The sequence below is a fragment of the Somniosus microcephalus genome, chromosome 34 (assembly GCF_052327205.1).
Source record: "Somniosus microcephalus isolate GS21.2 chromosome 34, FLI_Smic_1.0, whole genome shotgun sequence".
In the NCBI taxonomy this organism is placed as follows: Eukaryota; Metazoa; Chordata; class Chondrichthyes; order Squaliformes; family Somniosidae; genus Somniosus; species Somniosus microcephalus.
Window position 1 is genome coordinate 4,503,102 of NC_141020.1, and position 25,829 is coordinate 4,528,930.

At 47.5% G+C, this 25,829-nt stretch overlaps 1 protein-coding gene across 2 annotated transcripts in view; it reads left to right on the forward strand.

Annotated features, from left to right (window-relative positions):
- The window catches only part of il15l (interleukin 15, like), a 43,685-nt gene extending 19,244 nt beyond the window's left edge, over positions 1–24,441 (forward strand). Inside the window, exons 4-7 of one of the 2 annotated variants that reach the window (XR_015074531.1) lie at positions 1,641–1,985; positions 9,132–9,476; positions 20,435–20,514; positions 21,260–24,441. Coding sequence is in view for 1 of the 2 variants with exons in the window: in XM_085973218.1 (XP_085829344.1) it covers positions 1,641–1,754 (114 nt within the window). In the remaining variant the exon portion in view is untranslated. Of the gene's footprint in view, positions 1–1,640; positions 5,382–9,131; positions 9,477–20,434; positions 20,515–21,259 lie in introns of those variants that run through there. The other variant, XM_085973218.1, reaches the window with a different exon arrangement.
- The last annotated feature ends 1,388 nt before the right edge of the window (positions 24,442–25,829 follow it).

Consider the following 25,829-nt stretch of genomic DNA (forward strand, 5'->3'; position numbering starts at 1 on the left):
TTACGTAGGGAATGAGAGGTCTTTCTGAATGGATGAATTAAGACGGGCTGAATGGCCTTACTGGTCTGTAATTATCTTGTGCATTCCGCCTTCAATGTCTGCTGGCTGTTGATTTCTAAATTCTGGGAGCAGCGATGTGGGCACTAATGGAGGAAAGAAAACTGAAGGAGGGAGGGGAGATCTGATCCAGGGGCTGAAAGGTGGTGGGCGGGATTCTGTACATATGAGCAACTTTCTTTGACTTGGAATGGGATGCTCAGATCTAGAGGGCACGGAATGAAAATAAATAAGGTTCAAGCGAGACTAGAGGTTAAACGACAGACTAGACTTGCCCTCCCTCATAATGGAGAGGTACAACAGAACCCGTACTGAGCAGAACTGGGTAAAATCCTAAAATTAAAAAAACCCAAAATGACCTGAGCTACTAAGTTGAACATTAATAAATCCAATAGGGAATGTCGGAGAAATCTCTACCAGAGAATGGTAAGAATGTGGAGCTTGCTACCACAGGGAGTGGTTGAGGCGATTAGTACAGAGGCATTTAAGGGGAAACTGGATAAACACAGGAGGGGGAAAGGAATAGAGGGTTATGCTGATGGGGTGAGATGAAGAGGGGGTGGGAGGAGGCTCATGTGGAACATAAACACCGGCACGGACCAGTTGGGCCGAATGGCCTGTGATGTAAGAAAACTACTAGGCACTTGGTCTAAGCGTTAAACAAAGCTTTAATCAACTGTTTTACAACATGGAGGTCTAGTTGTGTCCTTCACTAGTTCCTGTTAAGAATGTCCTGCGCAAGCTGGGCCCGTGCCTGAGTATTTATACTCTCCCTGGACAGCGCCACCCGCAGGCCGCTCAGCATCACTTCACAAGTCTTTCTTTTATGAATGACTGAGTCATGTCTGCCTGTTTCTGTGCTGTACGCTCGATGTAACCATAGACACTTCTGAATGAACAAGACCAACTAATGGACTCTGGGAGAGGGCATGGGATTCAATGTAAGACCACACCTGGAGTACTATGTGCAGTTTTGGTCTCCTTACCTAAGAAAGGATATACTTGCCATAGAGGGAGTGCAGCGAAGGTTCACCAGACTGATTCCTGGGCTGGCAGGACTGTCGTATGAGGAGAGATTGGGTCGACTAGGCCTGTATTCACTAGAGTTTAGAAGAATGAGAGGGGATCTCATTGAAACGTACAAAATTCTGACAGGGCTAGACAGACTGGATGCAGGGAGGATGTTTCCCTTGGCTGGGGGGTCCAGAACGAGGGGTCACAGTCTCAGGATACGGGGTAGGACATTTAGGACTGAGATGAGGAGAAATTTCTTCACTCAGAGGGTGGGGAACCTGTGGAATTCTCTACCACAGAAGGCTGTGGAGGCCAAGTCACTGAATATATTTAAGAAGGAGATAGATAGATTTCTAGACACAAAAGGCATCAAGGGGTGTGGGGAGAGAGCGGGAATATGGTATTGAGATAGAGGATCAGCCATGAGCATATTGAATGGCCAAGCAGGCTCGAGGGGCCGAATGGCCGACTCCTGCTCCTATTTTTCTCTGTTTCTAAGACCAACTAATGGACTCTGGGAGAGGGCACGGGATTCAATGTAATTAGCGTTTGACTGTGTCTTCTCACAGAATGCGTCCAAAGGCTGCCAACATTGTGAGATCTATGAAGAGGAGCCTGCGAAGGATTTTCTAACAAACCTGGACACATTTCTGCAGTATCACAACCGTAATATATGTCCTTGAATACAACAGTGACTGACATTTCAAAAAGTACTTCATTGGCTGCAAAGAGCTTTGAGACGTCCGGTGGTCATGAACGGTGCTGGAGAAACGCCAATTCGTTCTTTCTATAATATGTGAATGGATTTAAGCAAGAGGATGGATTCTCCGGCGGACTGGGTGTCCAATAAAGAGAAGAACCGTTCTGGAAAGGAGAGGTTGTTATGGACTGCGACCCCTGCACATGTGTGCTGAGTAAGTGTGGACTTTCTCCAGTATTCGCATGAAAAATTAAGAGTTACTAATTCTAGAATCAAATGCCACTCCCCTGTGCGTTGGGGTATCCGCTTACACTGTGGATGTAACATTTGCTGCCCATTTCTGTATAGAACTTATCAAGGATATAAGAACATAAGAATTAGGAACAGGAGTAGGCCATTCGGCCCCTCGAGCCTGCTCCGCCATTCAATGAGATCATGGCTGCTCTTCAACCTCAACTCCACGTTCCCACCCCATCCCCATATCCCTCGATTCCCCTAGAGTTCAAAAATCTATCAGTCTCGGCCTTGAATATACTCAATGATTAATTTTACAGACCTCTATTAGGTCACTCCATAGCCTTTTCAAGAGAAAAGAGACCCAGCCTGTTCATGCTAAGTGAGACCGGAGGAGGTACAGCCATGGGATTGGGATGAGATGGAGACATAAGACCATAAGAATTAGGAGCAGGAGTCGGCCATACGGCCCCTCGAGCCTGCTCTGCCATTCAATAAAATCTTGGCTGATCTTCGACCTCAACTCCACTTTCCCGCCCGATCCCCATATCCCTTGATTCCCTTACAAACCGCACAGTATGTGGCGGCCTATTTAACCCTCATTGGGAGTCGGCTGAGGCTGGTCTCCGAGTAAAGAACAGTTGGCGAGTCCTATGGCAGGAACCTGTGTGGAAGCAGCTTGTTTTGACTGTACTAGCGGGCGCGCCCTGCGCTCGCGTTGTCAGCAGATCCTTGCGGTGTGTGGCGTGAGCTGTTTCGTGCTGAGGAAAGGTTTAATATTTCGGGGCCTGATGCGATTGAAGTGGATAACTAACTACCCATTGTACCTCGGGTGTTGCTGCCAAGCCACTAGTAGGCAGCCTGTGGCTTGGCCCACGGTCAGTTACTGAATACAAGATGGGAATGGAGTTGGGAGAGAGACATTGGAAAGTCTGTCGCAGAGTCATACCGGCACAGAAGGCGGCCATTCGGCCCATCGAGTCCGTGCCAGCTCTCTGTAGAGCAATCCAGTCAGTCCCATTCCCCCGCTCTCTCCCCGTAGCCCTGCAAGTTTATTTCCCTCAAGTGCCTATCCAGTCTCCCCTTGAAAACACTGAGTGTCTCCGCTTCCACCACTTCCGTCGGCAGCGAGTTCCAGGTCCTCACCACTCGCTGCGTAAAAAAGTTTTTCCTCACGTCCCCCCTGTATCTCTTGCCCAAAATCTTAAATCTATGTCCCCTAGTCCTTGTATCATCAACTGGTGGGAACAGCCTTTCCCCGTCTAGCCTATCCAAACCCGTCATAATCTTGTACACCTCTATCAAATCACCCCGCAACCTCCTTTGCTCTAATGAAAACAAATCCAGCTTCTCCAACCTGTCCTTGTAGCTAAGATCCCCCATCCCCAGAACCATTCTGGTAAATCTCCTCGGCACCCTCTCCAGGGCCTTCACATCCTTCCTAAAGTGTGGTGACCAGAACTGGACGCAATACTCCAGTTGTGGCCTAACCAGCGCTTTATAAAGGTTCAGCATAACTTCACTACCTTTGTACTCAATACCTCTATTTATGAAGCCCAAGATCCCATATGCTTTGCTAACCACTCTCTCAATATGTCCCGCCACCTTCACGGACCGATGCACATTAACTCCCAGGTCCCTCTGTCCCTGCACACTCCTCAGAGCATGCACCCACATTGTGATAGTTGACCTAAAATTGGATAGGAAATGTTGACATAGTAATTTACAATGGGAAATATTGACATAAAAGCACGATTAAAAATCGTGACAACAGGAGGTAAGATTTTTCGGAACAGGAGGAGGTCATTCAGCCCCTCGAGCCTGTTCCGCCATTCAATGAGATCACGGCTGATCTGTGTCCTAACTCCATCCACCCACCTTGGTTCCATATCCCTTAATACTCTTGGCTAGCAAAAATCTATCGATCTCAGATTTAAAGTGATTAATCGAGCTGGCGTCTACTGCTTTGTGCGAGAGAGAGTTCCACACTTCTACCACCCTTTGCCTGAAGAAGCGTTTCCCAACTTCTCTCCTGAACGGCCTGGCTCTGATTTTAAGGTCATGTCCCACTTGTCCTAGACTCGCCCCACCGTCAGAAAAAAAAGTTTCTCTCTCTCTACCTGATCAAAATCTTAAAAACCTCAATCAAATCGCCCCTTTAACTTTCTATATTATGCAGCAGGATATGCAAGATTTTTAAGAATTCATATAAATCTAAGTATGCGCTTCAAGTGTGCAAAGACACCAAGTACAGTTGGGAGGTTGCATAGTCCGTCCACCTAAACAAGGGTTGTATTTGAAAAGGTGAGATTGTGTCTTGCTGGTCACAAGCCAGTCACTGGTGCATATATAGGCTTTGTATTTGACGTGTATTGGCTCAAGTATATACTTGCCCTCTAACATTGGGCCTAACCAGTGCTTTATAAAGGTTCAGCATATCTTCTCTACTTTTGTACTCAATACCTCTATTTATGAAGCCCAAGATCCCATATGCTTTGCTAACCACTCTCTCAATATGTCCCGCCACCTTCAGGGACTGATGCACATTAACCCCCAGGTCCCTCTGTCCCTGCACACTCTTTAAAACTGTGCCATTAAGTGTATATTGTCTCTCCCTATTCCTCCCTCCAAAATGCATCACCTCACACTTCTCTGTATTAAATTCCATCTGCCACTTGTCTGCCCATTCGACTAGCCTTTCTATGTCCATTCGATTGGTATCATCTTTACTGTTTGCCACACCCCCAAGTTTGGTGTCATCGGCAAATTTAGAAATTCTGTATTCCAATATCCAGGTCATTTATATATATCAAAAAAAGCAGTGGCCCCAGCACTGACCCTTGGGGAACACCACTGTCTACCATCCTCCAGTCTGAAAAACAGCCATTTACCACAACTCGCTGTTTTCTGTCCTTAAGCCAATTCCTCATCTAAGCTGCCACTGACCCACCTATTCCATGAGCCTCAATTTTGTTAACCAGCCTTCTATGTGGTACTTTGTCAAACGCCTTCCTAAAATCCATGTAGACAACATCCATTGCATTCCCTTCATCAATCCTCTCTGTTACTTCATCAGAAAATTCAATTAGATTAGTCAAACACGATCTGCCTTTATAAATCCGTATTGGCTCTCCTTAATTAGCTTAAACCTCTCCAAGTGCCCGTTAATTTTTTCCTTGATTATTGTTTCCAAAACTTTACCCACCACTGATGTTAAACTGACCGGCCTGCAGTTACTAGGATTGTCCTTACACCCTTTCTTGAACAATGAGGAAAACATATTTTACGCAGTGAGTGGTTAGGATCTGGAATGCGCTGCCTGAAAGGGTGGTGGAGGCAGATTCAATCACAGCTTTCAAAAGGGAGTTGGATAAGTATCTGAAGGGGAAAAATGTTGTGGGCTACGGGGAAAGGGCGGGGGAGTGGGACTAGTTGAAGTGCTCTTGCAGAGAGCCGGGATGGGCTGAATGGCCTCCTTCTGTGCTGTAACCATTCTATGATTCTATGATCTTTAACTTTTTAAAAACGTTATTTTAATGGAGATATTAAGGATTTAACACTGCCATTAAAATAGCAAAGGAACTTCATGTTGAGCATTGTTTCATTATATTGGCTGATCACAACTTCATTCAGTATCTTCAGCAAGTTCCTCCCCTCTCTAGAATCCAATATCAAGTTCCAAGGCATTGTTCTATTTCCCCGATAGTTAATAAATGTTCAGTTTCAGTATCCGTTTCACTGCCCCCATCCTCTCCTTCACTGCTGAAGATGATCTTATAGAGATGTGCACGATTCATAAGAACATAAGAAATAGGATCAGGAATAGGCCACTTGGCCCCTCGAGCCTGCTCCGCCATTCAATAAGATCACGGCTGATCTTGGGCTCAAAGCCACTTCCCCGCCCGCTCCCCATAACCCTTCACTCCCTTATCTTGCAAAAATCTGCCTATCTCCACCTTAAATGTATTTAATGACCCAGCCTCCACGGCTCTCTGGGGCAGAGAATTCCACAGATTTACGACCCTCTGAGAGAAGAAATTCCTCCTCATCTCAGTTTTAAATGGGTGCCCCCTTTATTCTGAAACTGTGCCCCTGAGTTCTAGATTTCCCCACGAGGGGAAACATCCTCTCTGCATCTACCTTGTCGAGCCCCCTCAGTATCTTATATGTTTCAATAAGATCCCCTCTCATTCTTCTAAATTCCAATGAGTATAGGCCCAACCTGCTCAACCTTTCTTCATAAGACAACCCCTTCATCTCAGGAATCAACCTCGTGAACCTTCTCTGAACTGCCTCCAATGCAAGTATATCCTTCCTTAAATAAGGAGACCAAAACTGTACGCAGTACTCCAGGTGTGGTCTCACCAATAACCTGTACAGTTGGAGCAGGACTTCCCTGTTTTTATACTCTAACCCTCTTGCAATAAAGGCCAACATTCCATTTGCCTTTTTGATTACTTGCTGAACCTGCATGCTAACTTTTTGTGTTTCATGCACAAGGTCCCTCTGAACTGTAGCATTTTGTAATTCAATAGAATAACGTGCAGGAAAAAAAAGTACTTCAGAATATCGAGCAATCCAAATTACAGGCTCACTTCACTATCATAGAGTCATAGAGTTATACAGCACAGAAAGAGGCCCTTCGGCCTATCGTGTCCGCGCCAGCCATCAAGCCCTGTCTATTCTAATCCCATTTTCCTGCACTCGGAATCTGAAGGTGCAGGTTTGGTCCGAACATAACTAATGAAGACACAATAGTTAAGGGTTATAGAAAAAGTCCATCTAGAATAGTACTTTAAATTGAGATAAGTTCACAGGTTGAAGCTAGTAAGAGACAAATTTAGGACTGATATCCAGAGATGATTCTTCACAGAGACTGATCTGCACTTGGATTGGACACCCCAAGTACAGCAGTGGAGGTGAAAGCCCTGGAATCATTTAAGGAACAATTGGACCCTGTAATAACAACAACAACAACTTGTATTTATAGAGCGCCTTTAACGTAGTAAAACGTCCCAAGGTGCTGCACAGGAGTAGTAAAAGACAAAAAATGTTGACCCCGAGCCACATAAGGAGAAATTAGGACAGGTGACCAAAAGCTGGGTTTTAAGGAGCGTCTTAAAGGAGGAAAGAGAGGTAGTGAGGCGGAGAGGTTTAGGCAGGGAATTCCAGAGCTTAGGGCCCAGGCAACAGAAGGCACGGCCACCAATGGTGGAGCGATTATAATCATGGATGTTCAAGAGGGCAGAATTTGAGGAGCGCAGATATCTGGGGGAGGGGGGGGGGGGAGGTTGTGGGGCTGGAGGAGATTACAGAGATGGGGAGGGGCGAGGCCATGGAGGGATTTGAAAACAAGGATGAGAAATTTGAAATCGAGGCGCTGCTTAACCGGGAGCCAATGTAGGTCAGTGAGCACAGGGGTGATGGGCGAACGGGACTTGGTGCGAGTTAGGACACGGGCAGCCGAGTTTTGGATGACCTCAGGTTTACGTAGGGAATGAGAGGTCTTTCTGAATGGATGAATTAAGACGGGCTGAATGGCCTTACTGGTCTGTAATTATCTTGTGCATTCCGCCTTCAATGTCTGCTGGCTGTTGATTTCTAAATTCTGGGAGCAGCGATGTGGGCACTAATGGAGGAAAGAAAACTGAAGGAGGGAGGGGAGATCTGATCCAGGGGCTGAAAGGTGGTGGGCGGGATTCTGTACATATGAGCAACTTTCTTTGACTTGGAATGGGATGCTCAGATCTAGAGGGCACGGAATGAAAATAAATAAGGTTCAAGCGAGACTAGAGGTTAAACGACAGACTAGACTTGCCCTCCCTCATAATGGAGAGGTACAACAGAACCCGTACTGAGCAGAACTGGGTAAAATCCTAAAATTAAAAAAACCCAAAATGACCTGAGCTACTAAGTTGAACATTAATAAATCCAATAGGGAATGTCGGAGAAATCTCTACCAGAGAATGGTAAGAATGTGGAGCTTGCTACCACAGGGAGTGGTTGAGGCGATTAGTACAGAGGCATTTAAGGGGAAACTGGATAAACACAGGAGGGGGAAAGGAATAGAGGGTTATGCTGATGGGGTGAGATGAAGAGGGGGTGGGAGGAGGCTCATGTGGAACATAAACACCGGCACGGACCAGTTGGGCCGAATGGCCTGTGATGTAAGAAAACTACTAGGCACTTGGTCTAAGCGTTAAACAAAGCTTTAATCAACTGTTTTACAACATGGAGGTCTAGTTGTGTCCTTCACTAGTTCCTGTTAAGAATGTCCTGCGCAAGCTGGGCCCGTGCCTGAGTATTTATACTCTCCCTGGACAGCGCCACCCGCAGGCCGCTCAGCATCACTTCACAAGTCTTTCTTTTATGAATGACTGAGTCATGTCTGCCTGTTTCTGTGCTGTACGCTCGATGTAACCATAGACACTTCTGAATGAACAAGACCAACTAATGGACTCTGGGAGAGGGCATGGGATTCAATGTAAGACCACACCTGGAGTACTATGTGCAGTTTTGGTCTCCTTACCTAAGAAAGGATATACTTGCCATAGAGGGAGTGCAGCGAAGGTTCACCAGACTGATTCCTGGGCTGGCAGGACTGTCGTATGAGGAGAGATTGGGTCGACTAGGCCTGTATTCACTAGAGTTTAGAAGAATGAGAGGGGATCTCATTGAAACGTACAAAATTCTGACAGGGCTAGACAGACTGGATGCAGGGAGGATGTTTCCCTTGGCTGGGGGGTCCAGAACGAGGGGTCACAGTCTCAGGATACGGGGTAGGACATTTAGGACTGAGATGAGGAGAAATTTCTTCACTCAGAGGGTGGGGAACCTGTGGAATTCTCTACCACAGAAGGCTGTGGAGGCCAAGTCACTGAATATATTTAAGAAGGAGATAGATAGATTTCTAGACACAAAAGGCATCAAGGGGTGTGGGGAGAGAGCGGGAATATGGTATTGAGATAGAGGATCAGCCATGAGCATATTGAATGGCCAAGCAGGCTCGAGGGGCCGAATGGCCGACTCCTGCTCCTATTTTTCTCTGTTTCTAAGACCAACTAATGGACTCTGGGAGAGGGCACGGGATTCAATGTAATTAGCGTTTGACTGTGTCTTCTCACAGAATGCGTCCAAAGGCTGCCAACATTGTGAGATCTATGAAGAGGAGCCTGCGAAGGATTTTCTAACAAACCTGGACACATTTCTGCAGTATCACAACCGTAATATATGTCCTTGAATACAACAGTGACTGACATTTCAAAAAGTACTTCATTGGCTGCAAAGAGCTTTGAGACGTCCGGTGGTCATGAACGGTGCTGGAGAAATGCCAATTCGTTCTTTCTATAATATGTGAATGGATTTAAGCAAGAGGATGGATTCTCCGGCGGACTGGGTGTCCAATAAAGAGAAGAACCGTTCTGGAAAGGAGAGGTTGTTATGGACTGCGACCCCTGCACATGTGTGCTGAGTAAGTGTGGACTTTCTCCAGTATTCGCATGAAAAATTAAGAGTTACTAATTCTAGAATCAAATGCCACTCCCCTGTGCGTTGGGGTATCCGCTTACACTGTGGATGTAACATTTGCTGCCCATTTCTGTATAGAACTTATCAAGGATATAAGAACATAAGAATTAGGAACAGGAGTAGGCCATTCGGCCCCTCGAGCCTGCTCCGCCATTCAATGAGATCATGGCTGCTCTTCAACCTCAACTCCACGTTCCCACCCCATCCCCATATCCCTCGATTCCCCTAGAGTTCAAAAATCTATCAGTCTCGGCCTTGAATATACTCAATGATTAATTTTACAGACCTCTATTAGGTCACTCCATAGCCTTTTCAAGAGAAAAGAGACCCAGCCTGTTCATGCTAAGTGAGACCGGAGGAGGTACAGCCATGGGATTGGGATGAGATGGAGACATAAGACCATAAGAATTAGGAGCAGGAGTCGGCCATACGGCCCCTCGAGCCTGCTCTGCCATTCAATAAAATCTTGGCTGATCTTCGACCTCAACTCCACTTTCCCGCCCGATCCCCATATCCCTTGATTCCCTTACAAACCGCACAGTATGTGGCGGCCTATTTAACCCTCATTGGGAGTCGGCTGAGGCTGGTCTCCGAGTAAAGAACAGTTGGCGAGTCCTATGGCAGGAACCTGTGTGGAAGCAGCTTGTTTTGACTGTACTAGCGGGCGCGCCCTGCGCTCGCGTTGTCAGCAGATCCTTGCGGTGTGTGGCGTGAGCTGTTTCGTGCTGAGGAAAGGTTTAATATTTCGGGGCCTGATGCGATTGAAGTGGATAACTAACTACCCATTGTACCTCGGGTGTTGCTGCCAAGCCACTAGTAGGCAGCCTGTGGCTTGGCCCACGGTCAGTTACTGAATACAAGATGGGAATGGAGTTGGGAGAGAGACATTGGAAAGTCTGTCGCAGAGTCATACCGGCACAGAAGGCGGCCATTCGGCCCATCGAGTCCGTGCCAGCTCTCTGTAGAGCAATCCAGTCAGTCCCATTCCCCCGCTCTCTCCCCGTAGCCCTGCAAGTTTATTTCCCTCAAGTGCCTATCCAGTCTCCCCTTGAAAACACTGAGTGTCTCCGCTTCCACCACTTCCGTCGGCAGCGAGTTCCAGGTCCTCACCACTCGCTGCGTAAAAAAGTTTTTCCTCACGTCCCCCCTGTATCTCTTGCCCAAAATCTTAAATCTATGTCCCCTAGTCCTTGTATCATCAACTGGTGGGAACAGCCTTTCCCCGTCTAGCCTATCCAAACCCGTCATAATCTTGTACACCTCTATCAAATCACCCCGCAACCTCCTTTGCTCTAATGAAAACAAATCCAGCTTCTCCAACCTGTCCTTGTAGCTAAGATCCCCCATCCCCAGAACCATTCTGGTAAATCTCCTCGGCACCCTCTCCAGGGCCTTCACATCCTTCCTAAAGTGTGGTGACCAGAACTGGACGCAATACTCCAGTTGTGGCCTAACCAGCGCTTTATAAAGGTTCAGCATAACTTCACTACCTTTGTACTCAATACCTCTATTTATGAAGCCCAAGATCCCATATGCTTTGCTAACCACTCTCTCAATATGTCCCGCCACCTTCACGGACCGATGCACATTAACTCCCAGGTCCCTCTGTCCCTGCACACTCCTCAGAGCATGCACCCACATTGTGATAGTTGACCTAAAATTGGATAGGAAATGTTGACATAGTAATTTACAATGGGAAATATTGACATAAAAGCACGATTAAAAATCGTGACAACAGGAGGTAAGATTTTTCGGAACAGGAGGAGGTCATTCAGCCCCTCGAGCCTGTTCCGCCATTCAATGAGATCACGGCTGATCTGTGTCCTAACTCCATCCACCCGCCTTGGTTCCATATCCCTTAATACTCTTGGCTAGCAAAAATCTATCGATCTCAGATTTAAAGTGATTAATCGAGCTGGCGTCTACTGCTTTGTGCGAGAGAGAGTTCCACACTTCTACCACCCTTTGCCTGAAGAAGCGTTTCCCAACTTCTCTCCTGAACGGCCTGGCTCTGATTTTAAGGTCATGTCCCACTTATCCTAGACTCGCCCCACCGTCAGAAAAAAAAGTTTCTCTCTCTCTACCTGATCAAAATCTTAAAAACCTCAATCAAATCGCCCCTTTAACTTTCTATATTATGCAGCAGGATATGCAAGATTTTTAAGAATTCATATAAATCTAAGTATGCGCTTCAAGTGTGCAAAGACACCAAGTACAGTTGGGAGGTTGCATAGTCCGTCCACCTAAACAAGGGTTGTATTTGAAAAGGTGAGATTGTGTCTTGCTGGTCACAAGCCAGTCACTGGTGCATATATAGGCTTTGTATTTGACGTGTATTGGCTCAAGTATATACTTGCCCTCTAACATTGGGCAAATAAAATGCCACCAACTGGCCATACTGCGGCAAGAGTTTCTCTGGTTATATAACGATGTTGCGACAGGGATCAAAGTAATTCCTCTTGCTGAGTGACTGTGAGGGCGATTTTGTTAATGGGGCACGTTGGAAGCAGGACTGCTGCTTGTCGGGTCGATGTCCCGCCTCCATCGATTTGTGGCCAACCCACGCTATTTTCCCTTGATTGACCAGCGGCCTCAGCGGGCCAATTAAGGGAAAGCCGGTTGCAGAGAACATCAACGTACGATGTTTCATCTGTCGAAGATGTTTGACAGATGGATTGTCATCGTTTGACAGCTCTGTGAAGCTGTCAAACACTGACATTCTCTGTAGTTTGATGAGGTCTTGAATTCAAGACCTCATCAAACTTCTTTCTTTTACAGAAATGAGATGGTTGTTGCATCTGAGAACGCAACGGCCATCTTGTCATCTGCAACACGGAGATCGGAGGCTCTCCGCATACCCACCGACTGAAGCCTGCAGGAAGAAACAAAGGTAAGTACACTTTTACTAACACTTTGCACTTACCTCAGATACTCACCTCGCCACTCTTACACCCATCACTTACCTTCACAGTGCACTTTTGCACCGACCCCCGCAGACTCAGTACTCGCCTCGCTGACCTGGCGGGTTTTGGAGCCTTCGGGAAGCCCGCACTTGTGAGGGCAAAAAGGGGATAATCCTAGTTTCTGCCTGTTAACTACCTGTGAACAGGCGGTTAATGGGCTTTAATCCCTTCCCGCCTCCAAGGAGACGGGACCCGGCGCGGGACGGCTACCCACCTCCTGGCAAGATGGCATGGAGGTGAGTTGGGCACCCGCCCCCAAATTCTACCATTTTCCCGGCAGTCCCGCCTCCAGTCCCGCCTCCAAACCCGCCTCCCCAGGGCTGGCCAGATTGCCCCCTGTGACTTTCACATCAAGCTGCTGCTGTTGAAGATCGAGACCAGTTAATGAGTAGAAAATTGGCTGTTTGGGTTTGGACTGTGCCTTGGAAACCAGCGAGTAATCAGGTCAGCAGATTAATTTGTGGTTAACGGCGGTTGATCGATTTTTCTGGTTTATTTCCCCCTATTTTTGTTGTTTTTTGCCTGGCGTGTGTGGTCCTCCGTGAGTGTTTAGTCTGTAATTCTTGGAAGGATAAGTGGATGGCGCTGCGACTGGTCAGAGGTGAGTGGGGAGGGGTCGTAGGGTTGGGTTAGCAGCCTGGAGTTCGGTTTGATTACCTGTGGGTCGTGCAGGTTATGCCGCGGTTTATCAATTACACATGGAGGGAAATAACTTGATCTCCTTTTACTCATTAAATACTTCACATTTAGTTGTAACTTCCCCAATGTTATCCACCTGGTTTGGTGTTTCCATTGCCAATGCGAGGGGATGAGGGCGTGCGGCCCGTTCCCAAAGCATCACCAACATCCCCTTGCTGTGAGCAGGAACGAGTGGCAGGCCAAGCAGGGCCTCCCTCTCGCTATTATTTCTGCTGCCATAGGTTAGGAGGTGCTACAGTCTCCTTGGAGACCAACCGTTCAGTGCGGTACAGAGAAACTGAGTAAAGTCGGGGGATTTATCTTGTGTCTTGCCATTACTGCTCCACACTCCCGGTATTCCTCATGCTGTATCACATGAGTGGAAACCTCCCTTTTTTTTAACCTGCTCCCAAGATTCTGCTTGTAATGCAACAATGACTAGCTTTTATTGAGGTACCTTCAATGCAGAGGAACACCCCAAGGGACTTGATAGAGGTGTAGCTTCTAGGCTCTGAGTTAGAAGGTTCTGGGTTCAAGCCCACCTTCTGGGACTTGAGCCTACAATCTCGGCCAACACTCCAGTGCAGGCATTGCATTGGCTGAGGTGCTGACTTTCAGATAAGAGGCCAAACTGCGGTCCTGTCTGCCTATTCCACTGGGTTCCAAACATCCCCTGGTGGCTGTTTGTAGGAGGGCAGGGGGGTGGGGTGGTTCTCCTGGTGCTGTGACCAACATTCCACCTCCCCTCAACACCCAAAGCAGATGAACGAGACACTGATCTCCTTGCCGTTTGTGGGAGCGTGCTGTGCATAAATGGCTGCCGTGTTGGCCTAACCAACGACAGCCACCGCATTTCTCGGTAAGGAATGGGGGATGTGATCAGCTGCTGCAGAAATGCAAGTCTCGTTCTTTCTGGGAGCTTTTTTGTTGACCTCCAATGCAATGCATGACCTTCAACCCAAAAGGCTTGAAAGTTGACCCTCGTATGACCATCAGCAGGCGGTTGTTGAGTCAGAGATGTAGAGGTGGTTAACCGAATATTCTGTGCGAGTGTGCGCGTGTACACGTACAGAGAGGCTCAAAGGAGAAGTGGCTGACCAGATATCGGGTCAGAACTTTCTGCAGCAGGACATCTCACAGCGTACCTATCGACTTTTTTGCATCCTTCAGCCCAAAGTTTTGCCCGTAACTTGCTGGAGGTGCGTGCAGATAACGGCAATGGGGCATCTGGGACCTTTAGTGAACGAAGGCACCGTCAGTCCATCCCCTTAACTAACGCGATTTAAGGATTAAGAAATAAGCAGAGGAATGACTGAGAAGGACGGTGAATGAGAGTCAAATTGGTTACATTAAAGAGAGAGAAAGAAAGATTGGATTAAGAGAGAGAAAAAAGAGACAGAGGACAAGTAAGAAAAATAAAATTTTAATTTGACATTTCTTTTAAATCTCCACCAACTATTCAGTACCTGAAGGAATGAGACTCCACAATTTAAATTGTTTACTTTCTAGGCCAGAGAGTTTGATTGGCCGTCATGAACAATTATCCTGTCATTAAAAGGCTACTTACGCTCTTAATTCAAAAGGCAAAATACTGCGGATGCTGGAAATCTGAGATATAAGCAGAAAATCTTCTAAACTCAAGAACAGATGGAAATCAAGCTGGCTGTAACATGCATAGGAAGGAAATGCCATTTGCACTTTATTTTAGTAGTTTGGGGCAAATCTACCATCCTTGACCTCACCTTTTGAAGACGTTGACTTGCATATAATGGAGATACAGTCCGTCTAGTAGGAACTTGCTACTCTGTAATATGATGCCAAGTCCAATTCCCATGTCACTTGATTCCTAATTATATCATTCCTAAGGTGTGATGCCCAGAACTGCTCACAGTACTCCAGGTGTGGTATAACCAGGTGTGGTCTAACCAGAGTTTTATACAGCTGTAGCATGTCTTCTACTCCTTTGTATTCTAGTCCTCTAGCTATAAAGACCAGCATCCCATTAGCCTTTTTTGATTATTTTCCGTACCTGTCCATGACATGTTGACGATCTATGTACTGCATTCTATAATCAGACTTCTGCATAGTTCACTTTCTCTCTCTCTCTCTCTCTCTCCACCCTTTCCACTAACTGAATATTCCTACAGATGAGCAGTTTCTAGCCCTTGGTAATTATTTTATCTGCCCCACACTTAATCAGCGTCGACTTTAATGAGCAAACATCAGGGGCTGGATTTTGTCAATGGGGACGTGATGGAGGCGGGACTCCCACTTTTTGGGTTGTAGTCCTGCCTCCATCGATTTGTGGCCAACCCATGCTATTTTCCCTTGATTGACCTTGTTAAGCCTGCCCAGCGGACTCAGCAGGCCAATTAAGGGACACTCGGTTACAGGTGATGTCAGGGATTGACATTTCATCTGTCAAGAGCTTTTGACAGATGAAATATCAGCGTTTGACAGCTCTGTGAAGCTGTCAAACACTGACAATCTGACTTCTAACTTGAGTCCTTCTCCACAGACTCAGTTAGAAATCTCTCCAGAACAGAAAGCAGAGGCTGCAACTTTTGACAGCTTGCGGCCATTCTGCTTTCTGTGCCGGTGAGATGAGGGACTCCGAGACCTGAAGGAAGGAAGCCTGCATTAGTAAGTAAAGGTAAGTAAAACTTCTTTAAATACTTTACACACACCAAACACACTTACCTCTGCATTCATGCACCCATCACTCACCTGAACACCAGACATCTCGAGCCCTTCAGCCCGACGGTCCGCCACGCTAACTTGATGTGGTTTGGAGCCGTCGGGAATCCCACACTTCAGGGCTAAAAATAGGGATTAGGCCAAAAACAATTAACAGGCAGTTAATTGGCACTAATCCCCTTCCTGCCTCGGGGAGGCGGCTCCCAGCACAGGTCGGGTACCCGCCTCCTGGGAAACGGGCATGGAGGCGGGTTGGGGGCGGGAAGGGTTCCTGCCCCCCGATTCTGCAATTTTCCCCCCACACGCCTCCAAACCCGCCTCCACAGGGCTTGGCAATTCGAGCCCCAGGTCTCTCATAGTCTTACTTACAGTGATCAGAGGGTATACCGTTTGAGAACAATAGTGGTGTTATTGACAAGGATGTGACGGGCAAGTGTGACAGGAACCAGGTATGACAGGGGCAGGAAGTGCGTGTTATACCCAGACTTTGAATGTATTAGCCGGATGTGATGGTTTAAGCGTGCACGTCCGACACAGCTGCTCTCTTCCTCCACCTCCCACTTCTCCAGTATTTCTCCTGCTTGAGTGACATGTTCTGGGGATCTACTGGATGTTAAAAGCTGGACCACGATCGTTCAAAGGCTTTGACCAGATTAGGGCAAACTTGCACACAAAGGAACAGGAGGCGTTGGACATTCAGCCCACTGTACCTGTTAACCCTGGTAGTTTTAGCTCTTTAATCCCCACCCTTAATATCCTAACTTCCCAAGTAATTAACTGTCCCCGCCCACCCCCACCCATGCACACTTTTAAACACCTCAGTTGATGCTCCATAGTTCTGCACCCACTGATTCTGTATATGAGCCTTTCCACCATCTACAAGGCACAAGTCAGGAGTGTGATGGAATACTCTCCACTTGCCTGGATGAGTTGCAGCTCCAACAACACTCGAGAAGCTCGACACCATCCAGGACAAAGCGGCCCGCTTGACTGGCACCCCATCCACCATCTTAAACATTCACTCCCTCCGCCACTGGCGCACCGTGGCTGCAGTGTGTACCATCTACAAGATGCACTGCAGCAACTCGCCAAGGCTTCATCGGCAGAACCTCCGAAACCCGCGACCTCTTCCACCTAGAAGGACAAGGGCAGCAGGCACATGGGAACACCGCCACCTCCAAGTTCTCCTCCGAGTCACACACCATCCCGACTTGGAAATATATCAGACGTTCCTTCATCGTCACTGGGTCAAAATCCTGGAACTCCCTCCCTAACAGCACTGTGGGAGCACCTTCACCGCACGGACTGCAGCGGTTCAAGAAGGCGGCTCACCACCACCTTCTCAGGGGTAATTAGGGATGGGCAATAAATGCCGGCCTTGCCAGCGACGCCCACATCCCATAAGGCTGGGAATTTCCTTGGAGATGCTCTCACTCCACCAGTGTAACTTCAAGAGAGCACAAGCGGAGGGGGGGGAAGGGGCGGGGGGGGGGCGTCCGCCATATTTCCAGCGCAGTCACGGCAGCAGCTGCGGGGGAATTTCCAGCCCTGGTCAGGGGTTCCCCGGTGCTTCCTTGCTTCTTTGATTTGAGGAGGAATTTTCCAGAATCTTGGCTGAAATCCCTGTGGGTTTTTTAAAATGTATTTGACCTTCCTGTGGTTTGTGATGCTAATTGTTGGCCTTAGTGTTCACCTGGTGGCCTTGTCTTGCTCTTTCTTGCTGGCTGTGCTTTCTGGCCTTAACTCACTCTTGAGTTGTAATACCGCATGTGGCAACTCGAGACATGTTGTCAAAGCCTCAAAGATAAGCAATTACGTGGAAAGAAGTGAAGTGGGTTTTGGCGCAGGCGACTAAAGCTGCAGATGTAAAAGCTCTGGACTCATTTGTGGAAACACAGATGTCCCAATTTTTTGGAATTGCTTGTGGAAATTGCTCGGTCTGCGTTGTTGTTCCGAGTCGCTGTTTACATTTACTCGGCGCTTCCTGTGATTAGTGGAACGATCAGGAAATTTTTTTTGCAAAACACAACTGTTTTAAAAAAACAAAACAGTTTTTGAGAAGAGGGGATTTAGTCGAGGCGTTCAAAATCCTGAGGGGTTTTGATCGAGTAAATACGGAGAAACTGTTTCCAGTGGCAGGAGGGTCGGTAACCAGAGGACACAGATTGAAGGTAATTGGCAAAAGAACCGGAGTGGGGAGATGAGGAGACATTTTACGCGGCGAGTTGTTGTGATCTGGAACGCCCTGCCTGAAAGGGCGGTGGGAGCAGATTCAATAGTAACTTTCAAAAGGGGAATTGGGTAAATACTTGAAGGGGAAAAATTCACAGGGCTGTGGGGAAAGAGCGAGGGGGGAGTGGGACTAATTGGAGAGCTCTTTCAAAGAGCTGGCACAGGCACGATGGGCCGGATGGCCTCCCTCTGTGCTGTGATGCTATAAGAACGGGAGCAAAAAATATGGGAAACTGTATTTTTGGCCAACACTTGCGGCGGTGTGTGGGAGATAAATAAAGACGTAACTCAAGCTAGGATTGAATTTCTGCCAAAATGAGACTAAAATTCAACAGAACAAACCTGTAATTCCCCTTGCTGGAGATTTGTCCCGTGTCCAACGCAATATGGCAGAACAGTCGTTGGCTCATGCGGATCTCTTACAAAGCCAAGGCAGTGATTTATAAGGACACGAAGGTCTCGGGCCAGCTACAGAGGCAGCGTTTCCTGGATCTCCCCCGGGCCGGGTCTGGAGTGGCTCTGGCATCGGTCCAATGTAATGACTGTCCATCCCACACCCCTCCATCTGTTTCCTATTGGACTTGCCCTGGGAGATGCAGGGGAGGGGGGCAGCTGTATACCCTGCTGTCACCATAGGGCGGCTCCCCAGAGACCGTCGGCCTGGCCACTGGCACTTTCCTACAACTCCGAGGATTGATATTGTATACAACACCCATCAAACTTCCCCGAGTTCTATTTTTCTCTACAAAACAAAAATGATTTATTTTCCCCTCCCCTTTTTAATGTCTTCCATCATGTCTCACTCAAACTGTGAGCAGTGATCTCTCACAGGAACTATTAATTTGCAGGCATTTCTCTGTTTTCACCAGTAAATCACGGAGTAAATGACCGATGGGCGATTCCAGGAAAGGTCCTGGATCACAGGGCGGGGCGAGCTGCATCTCCTTTCATCATTCCTATCTTATCTTTCTAATGCAATAAATGCAAGTCTTTCTACAGCGCCTTTCACGACCACCGGACGTCTCAAAGCGCTTTACAGCCAATGAAGTACTTTTTGAAGTGGAGTCACTGTTGTAATATAAAAAAAAGGCGGCAGGCAATCTGCGCATAGCAAGCTCCCACAAACAGCAATGTGATAATGACCAGATCATCTGCTTTAGTCATTTTGGTTGAGGGATAACTATTGGCCCCAGGACACCGGGGAGAACTCCCCCCTGCTCTTCTTCGAAATACTGGCCATGGAATTTTTTACCCCCACCTGAGAGGGCAGACGGGGCCTCGGTTTAACGTCTCATCTGAAAGACGGCACCTCTGACAGTGCAGCACTCCCTCAGTACTAGCTTTATGTGCTCAAGTCCCTGGAGTGGGACTATGAACCCACAACCTTCTGACTCCGAGGCGAGAGTGCTGCCCACTAAGCCACAGCCGACACTGACACGTTTCTGCGTTTTTAGCGAGACAGAACTCCTTCCTGGCCCAGTGACATTTTGGTTTATTAATGTCATTCTTGAAATGATTATTTGCGCGATTCAGATATCGAGATGAATCCAATAGGCATGTGCTGGGTTGGTGGCTCCATGAGTGACTGCCCGGCCCAATGTGATGCCGAGCCACATTGAGCGGGAAGATCCCAGGTTCCATCCTCCGTCTGACCAGCGAGAGATGATCTCGGCCAAGGTGGTGTTCGGGCGGCCTAGGCATCCTTGGGGGAAACTTCAGCCAGGGCTCCTGCTCCTGCTCACTACGAGTGACCCCTGCGGGGAAGGGTGGGGTGGGGCGGGGGGGGGGGGGTGGTGAGGACATTGGGGTGTGGACAGGAAACGAGTTATACATGATGGAGAAGCAAAATGCACAGCAAGGCTTTTGCAAGAGTCTGTCACAATAGGGCAGGAGAGAGAAAGAGACTCGGCTGTCGAAGTGTTTAAAATCACAAAGGATTTAGATCGAGTAAATAAAGAGAAACTGTTTCCAATGGCTGAAGGGTCGATAACCAGAGGACACAGATTTAAGGTGATTGGCAAAAGAACCAGAGGCGACATGAGGACAAACTTTTTTACACAACGAGGTTAGGATTTGGAATGCGCTGCCTGATAGGGCGGTGGAAACAGATTCAATAGTCGCCTTCAAAAGGGAATTGGATAAATACTTGAAGAAGAAAATATTGCAGGGATATGGGGCTTGCTCTTCGAAAGGGCCGGCGCAGACGCGATGGACCGAATGGCCTCATTCTGTGCTGCACTATTCTAGGATTCTATGAACCTTGAACTGCTTTGTGGTGCTCAATGTGAGCTACATTTATCTGAGATGGTTTTTTTCCCCTCCTTTATTGCAGCCCCTTCGTTATTACCGGCACAGTTGACGGGGATTTGGTGCATTCTGCAGGGAGCTGGAGAGGAACGTTCAGTGGACAAGGTGAGGAACCAACGTCACAAAATAATTAAGAAGAATAAGGGGTCGGCCATTTAGGACTGAGGTGAGGAGAAATGTCTTCACTCAGAGGGTTGTGAATCTTTGGAATTCTCTACCCCAGAGGGCTGTGGAGGCTCAGTCGTTGAGTATATTCAAGGCCGAGATCGATAGATTTTTGGATATTAAGGGAATCAAGGGATATGGGGATCGTGCAGGAAAGTGGAGATGAGGTAGAAAATCAGCCATGATCTTACTGAATGACGGAGCAGGTTCGAGGGGCCGAATGGCCAACTCCCGCTCCTATTTCTTATGTAGAAGCTCGACACCATCCAGGACAAAGCAACCCGTTTGATCGGCTCCCCATCCACCACCTTAAACATTCACTCCCTCCACCACCGGCACACCGTGACTGCAGTGTGTACCATCTACAGGATGCACTGCAGCAACTCGCCAAGGCTTCTTCGGCAGCACCTCCCAAACCCGTGACCTCCTCCACCTAGAAGGACAAGGGCAGCAGGCGCATTGGGCCTAGCCTCGCGCATGAAGTATTGCCACTCGGACAAAGTTAAAAGGGCTGGAACATCAGCCAAGTCCGAGTCAACTCCTTCAGGAGGGGACGGAGTGAGTGACCCGAGTCTGACTGTTGGGTCGAGTACTTTAACATCAGGGGCCTTCTGAGTCGGTTCAAACCTTTTGGAAAAAGCCTTAAAAGTAATTAAAATTGGCCTTTTGTTGATTATCTTCACAGCTTGTGACTCGAGCTCATTCACTTCTTGTGGGGAAAAAATTGGTCCAGTGAGTTTTGATTCTGTGAAAAGTGTCGGGCTCCACGAATCCACCGGGAAAAACCAATCGTTGATGTCTTGTCGCCAACGGGAATCTTCACTTCGATTCACTCCTGTCCCAGTGAGCAGGAATAGCGCCCGACCCACTTCAGCCACTGTGATATCGGGAATGATTCAAGACAACGTCAGACTGAAGTCTTAAACCTTTTCCATCCGTTGGGTCAAGAAAATCCCGTCTGGGATCAGCTCAAACCTTCCCGTCGACCCGGAGGATCCGCACTGCCTGAGCAGGAAGGGTTTTATTCATCACTACATCGGTTTAGTGAGAATCCTGGCTTAATTTCTTCAAAGTTGCACTTTCGGATTTAAAGAGGAATTAATATGACCAATAGAGGTTTGCATGTTCAAAATCGTGAAGGGTTTTGCTCGAGTAAAATAAAGAGAAACTGTTTCCAGTAAGGCAGGAGGACCAGTAACCAGAGGACACAGATTTAAGGTGATTGGGAAAAGAACCAGAGGCAACATGAAGAAAATCTTTTTTCTTTACGCAGCGAGTTGTTGTGATCTGGAATGCGCTGCCTGAAAGGGCGGTGGAAGCAGATTCAATAGCAACTTTCACAAAGGGAATTGGAGAAATACTTGAAAATTTGCAGGGCTGTGGGGAAAGAGCAGGGGGGAGTGGGACTAATTGGAGAGCTCGTTTAAAGAGCCGGCACAGGCACGATGGGCCGAATGGCCTCCTACTGTGCTGTATCATCCAGAATCATAAACTGTTCCATCGCAGAAACAGACGTTTGATCAACTCTATACTGATGTTTCTCTGTCCACGTGTCACCGTCACTCTCTCCTGCTCTCTGCCTATACATTACAATACTCCCCTAGTTCAAGCAAATTGCCCAACTCTCTTTTTAAAATTATTTCCCTCTCATCTATTGATGGGGTTTATTGGCAAAAGGAGAAAATATCACAGCACTCACTGACCAGGGATTGTGAGATAGTTCAGCGCAGAGGGCCTCACAGTTTCTCCAGCCATCAGTTGATTTCCGTTCACCTCATTTGAGAAATTAAGCTGGTCACACGGAGGGAGAAATTCTGTCTGGTGGTAACTTTATCGAAAAAGTGTGAGGGAAAATAATGACGTCTACCGTAGGTCTGACTGTTTGCTGAAATGATCAACGGGAGGAATTTCAGCCCCCTCCACTCGAGGGGGGAGGGGGTGCAGTGGGTGACGGTGGGTGCGGGGAGAGATTACACAGACACATCCCCATCTCTAACTCTGAGCCATGGCAAGCCACGCCAGTTGGAGAAGCGAGCACAGAATGCTTTCCTCTTGTGCTGTTGAGGATTTGGTGCGTTGCGCTGCTTAATTGGTTTGAGTTTTACAATCTGACCCAGGGCAGTCGGCTGATTCTGTGATGGGCCTGAAGTCGATTGATGGATTTGTTCAAGTTACGGGTGAGTCCTTGTACACTATACCAATTGCTGTTAAAGGCACCTGTGCTAAATATTCAAGAAGGAGTTAGATATATTTCTTAAGGCTAAAGGGATCAAGGGATATGGGGAGAAGGCAGGGACAGGGTACTGAGTTTGGATGATCAGCCATGATCGCATTGAATGGCGGAGCGGGCTTGAGGGGCCGAATGGCCAACTCCTGCTCCTATCTTCTATGTTCTATGTTACTAAAGCACTGCTTTCATAAGTCATTGCGTAAGCGAGGCACGGGGGGGGAATCCTGTTGTATAGAATGGGATTGGATAGACCTGTGTGTAACTGCAAAGCCTATAGTGGTACTGACTCTGTCTCAGGAATAAACTCAGACTGTAAAGGGAACATAACAAATAGGAGCAGGAGAAAGTAAGAACATAATAATAAGGAGGAGCAGGAGTAGGCCATACGGCCCGTCGGGCCTGCTCCGCCATGCAATAGGATCATGGCTGATCCGAACCTAGACTCACGTCCACTTCCCTGCCCGCTCCCCGTAACCCCTAATTCCCTTATCAGCTAGGAAACTGTCTATCTCCGTTTTAAATTTATTTAATGTCGCAGCTTCCACAGCTCTCTCAGGTAGCAAATTCCATAGATTTACTACCCACTGAGTGAAGAAGTTTCTCCTCATCTCAGTTTTGAAAGGGCAGCCCCTTATTCTAAGATTATGCCCCCTAGTTCTAGTCTCACCCATCAGTGGAAACATCCTCCCTGCATCCACCCGCCATAGGAGTCGGCCATACGGCCCCTCGAGCCTGCTCCGCCATTCAATAGGATCAGGGCTGATCTTCAACCTCAGCTTTGGTCTCCTTACCTAAGAAAGGATATACTTGCCATAGAGGGAGTGCAGCGAAGGTTCACCAGACTGATTCCTGGGATGGCAGGACTGTCGTATGAGGAGAGATTGGGTCGACTAGGCCTGTATTCACTAGAGTTTAGAAGAATGAGAGGGGATCTCATTGAAACGTATAAAATTCTGACAGGGCTAGACAGACTGGATGCAGGGAGGATGTTTCCCCTGGCTGGGGGGGGGGTCTAGAACGAGGGGTCACAGTCTCAGGATACGGGGTAGGACATTTAGGACAGAGATGAGGAGAAATTTCTTCACTCAGAGGGTGGGGAACCTGTGGAATTCTCTACCACAGAAGGCTGTGGAGGCCAAGTCACTGAATATATTTAAGAAGGAGATCAATAGATTTCTAGATGCAAAAGGCATCAAGGGGTTTGGGGAGAGAGCGGGAATATAGTATTGAGATGGAGGATCAGCCATGATCATATTGAATGGCGGAGCAGGCTCGAAGTGCCGAATGGCCGACTCCTGCTCCTGTTTTTCTATGTTTCAACTCCACTTTCCCGCCCGATCCCCATATCCATTGATTCCCCTAGAGACCAAAAATCTATCGATCTCAGCCTTGAATATACTCAACGACTGAGCATCCACAGCCCTCTGGGGTAGAGAATTCCAAAGATTCACCACCCTCTGAGTGAAGAAATTCCTCCTCATCTCAGTCCTAAATAGCCGACCCCTTATTCTGAGACTGAGGTTCAATTATGTTAACAATTTGCTTGTATTTGATTTTTAAGAGTCGGTCTAATTGTAACTTTGTTTAAAAATAGTTTTGTATTCCTAATAAAGACATTTTTTAAATTTAAAAAAAAAGTGTTTGTTTTATTGCCCGTGAAGGTCACGGCCGTCCAAAAGTGACTGATTTTGTTAGTATGAGTTGAGGCGTTTTTAGTGACATGTTCATGCTGTATGTAAACATGTTTCCCGTCCTTTCCGAGGCAGGAGAGCAATGGAATAATACGAAGAGATGGTACAGCTGTGGGCTCTAACTGGGGAGATGAGTCCTCACTGTACGAGGCAGCTGCAGGAATGGGGGAGGATCGTAGGCCAAACAAAGTGCTTGAGAAGGCAGAAGAAACGGTTATCCATCCACGCACAATATGGCCTTGCACAAATCTGTAACAGACCAGAATGGTCCTGGGATTAAGGCACTTTACAGCCTTCCGGACTCAATATCGAGTTCAACAATTTCAGATCATAACCTCGGCCCCTATCAAATTTTTATATACTTTTTATCCACACTTTTAGTTTGTGCCTTTTCCTTTTTTCTCTCTCTCCCACATGGCAGCTGTCTCTCACTCTGCCAGTGCATTTCACACTTCATCTAGAGCCGTCTTTTGTCTCTTTACCTGTCCTATTACCATCTCGTCTCACCTTGAATATCTCTTAATGTCTCCTCACCCCTCACAGCCCTTCCATAGAAACATAGAAGATAGGAGCAGGAGTAGGCCATTCGGCCCCTCGAGCCTGCTCCGCCATTTAATGAGATCATGGCTGATCATCCAAACTCAGTACCCTGTCCCTGCCTTCTCCCCATATCCCTTGATCCCTTTAGCCTTAAGAAATATATCTAACTCCTTCTTGAATATATTTAATAAGTTGGCCTCAACTGCCTTCTGTGGTAGAGAATTCCACAGGTTCACCACTCTCTGGGTGAAGAAATTCCTCATCTCAGTCCTAAATGGCTTACCCCTTATCTTTAGACTGTGACCCCTGGTTCTGGATTCCCCCGCCATCGGGAACATCCTTCCTGCATCTAGTCTGTCTAGTCCTGTTAGAATTTTATAAGTTTCAATGAGATCCTCTCTCATTCTTCTAAACTCTAGCGAATGTAAGCCTAGTCGACTCAATCTCTCTTCATACGTCATTCCTGCCATCCCAGGTATCAGCCTGGTGAATCTTCGCTGCACTCCCTCCATGGCAAGAACGTCCTTCCTCAGATAAGGCGACCACAACTGCACCCTTTTGTTCTTTCATCCCCTCCCCCATTTCCCAGCCCCCAAACTTGCCTTTTAATCTGTTTCATTTCCTGCCTTTTTTTCTCAGTCCTGACGAAGGGTCTTTGACCCGAAACGTTGACTCTGTTTCTCTCTCCACGGATGTTGCCGGGCCTGCTGAGTATTTCCAGCGTTTTCTGTTGTTATCTGGGATTAAGTCAGCTTATTTCAGCTACGGATGCTGATGGCGCACTATCGATGGGA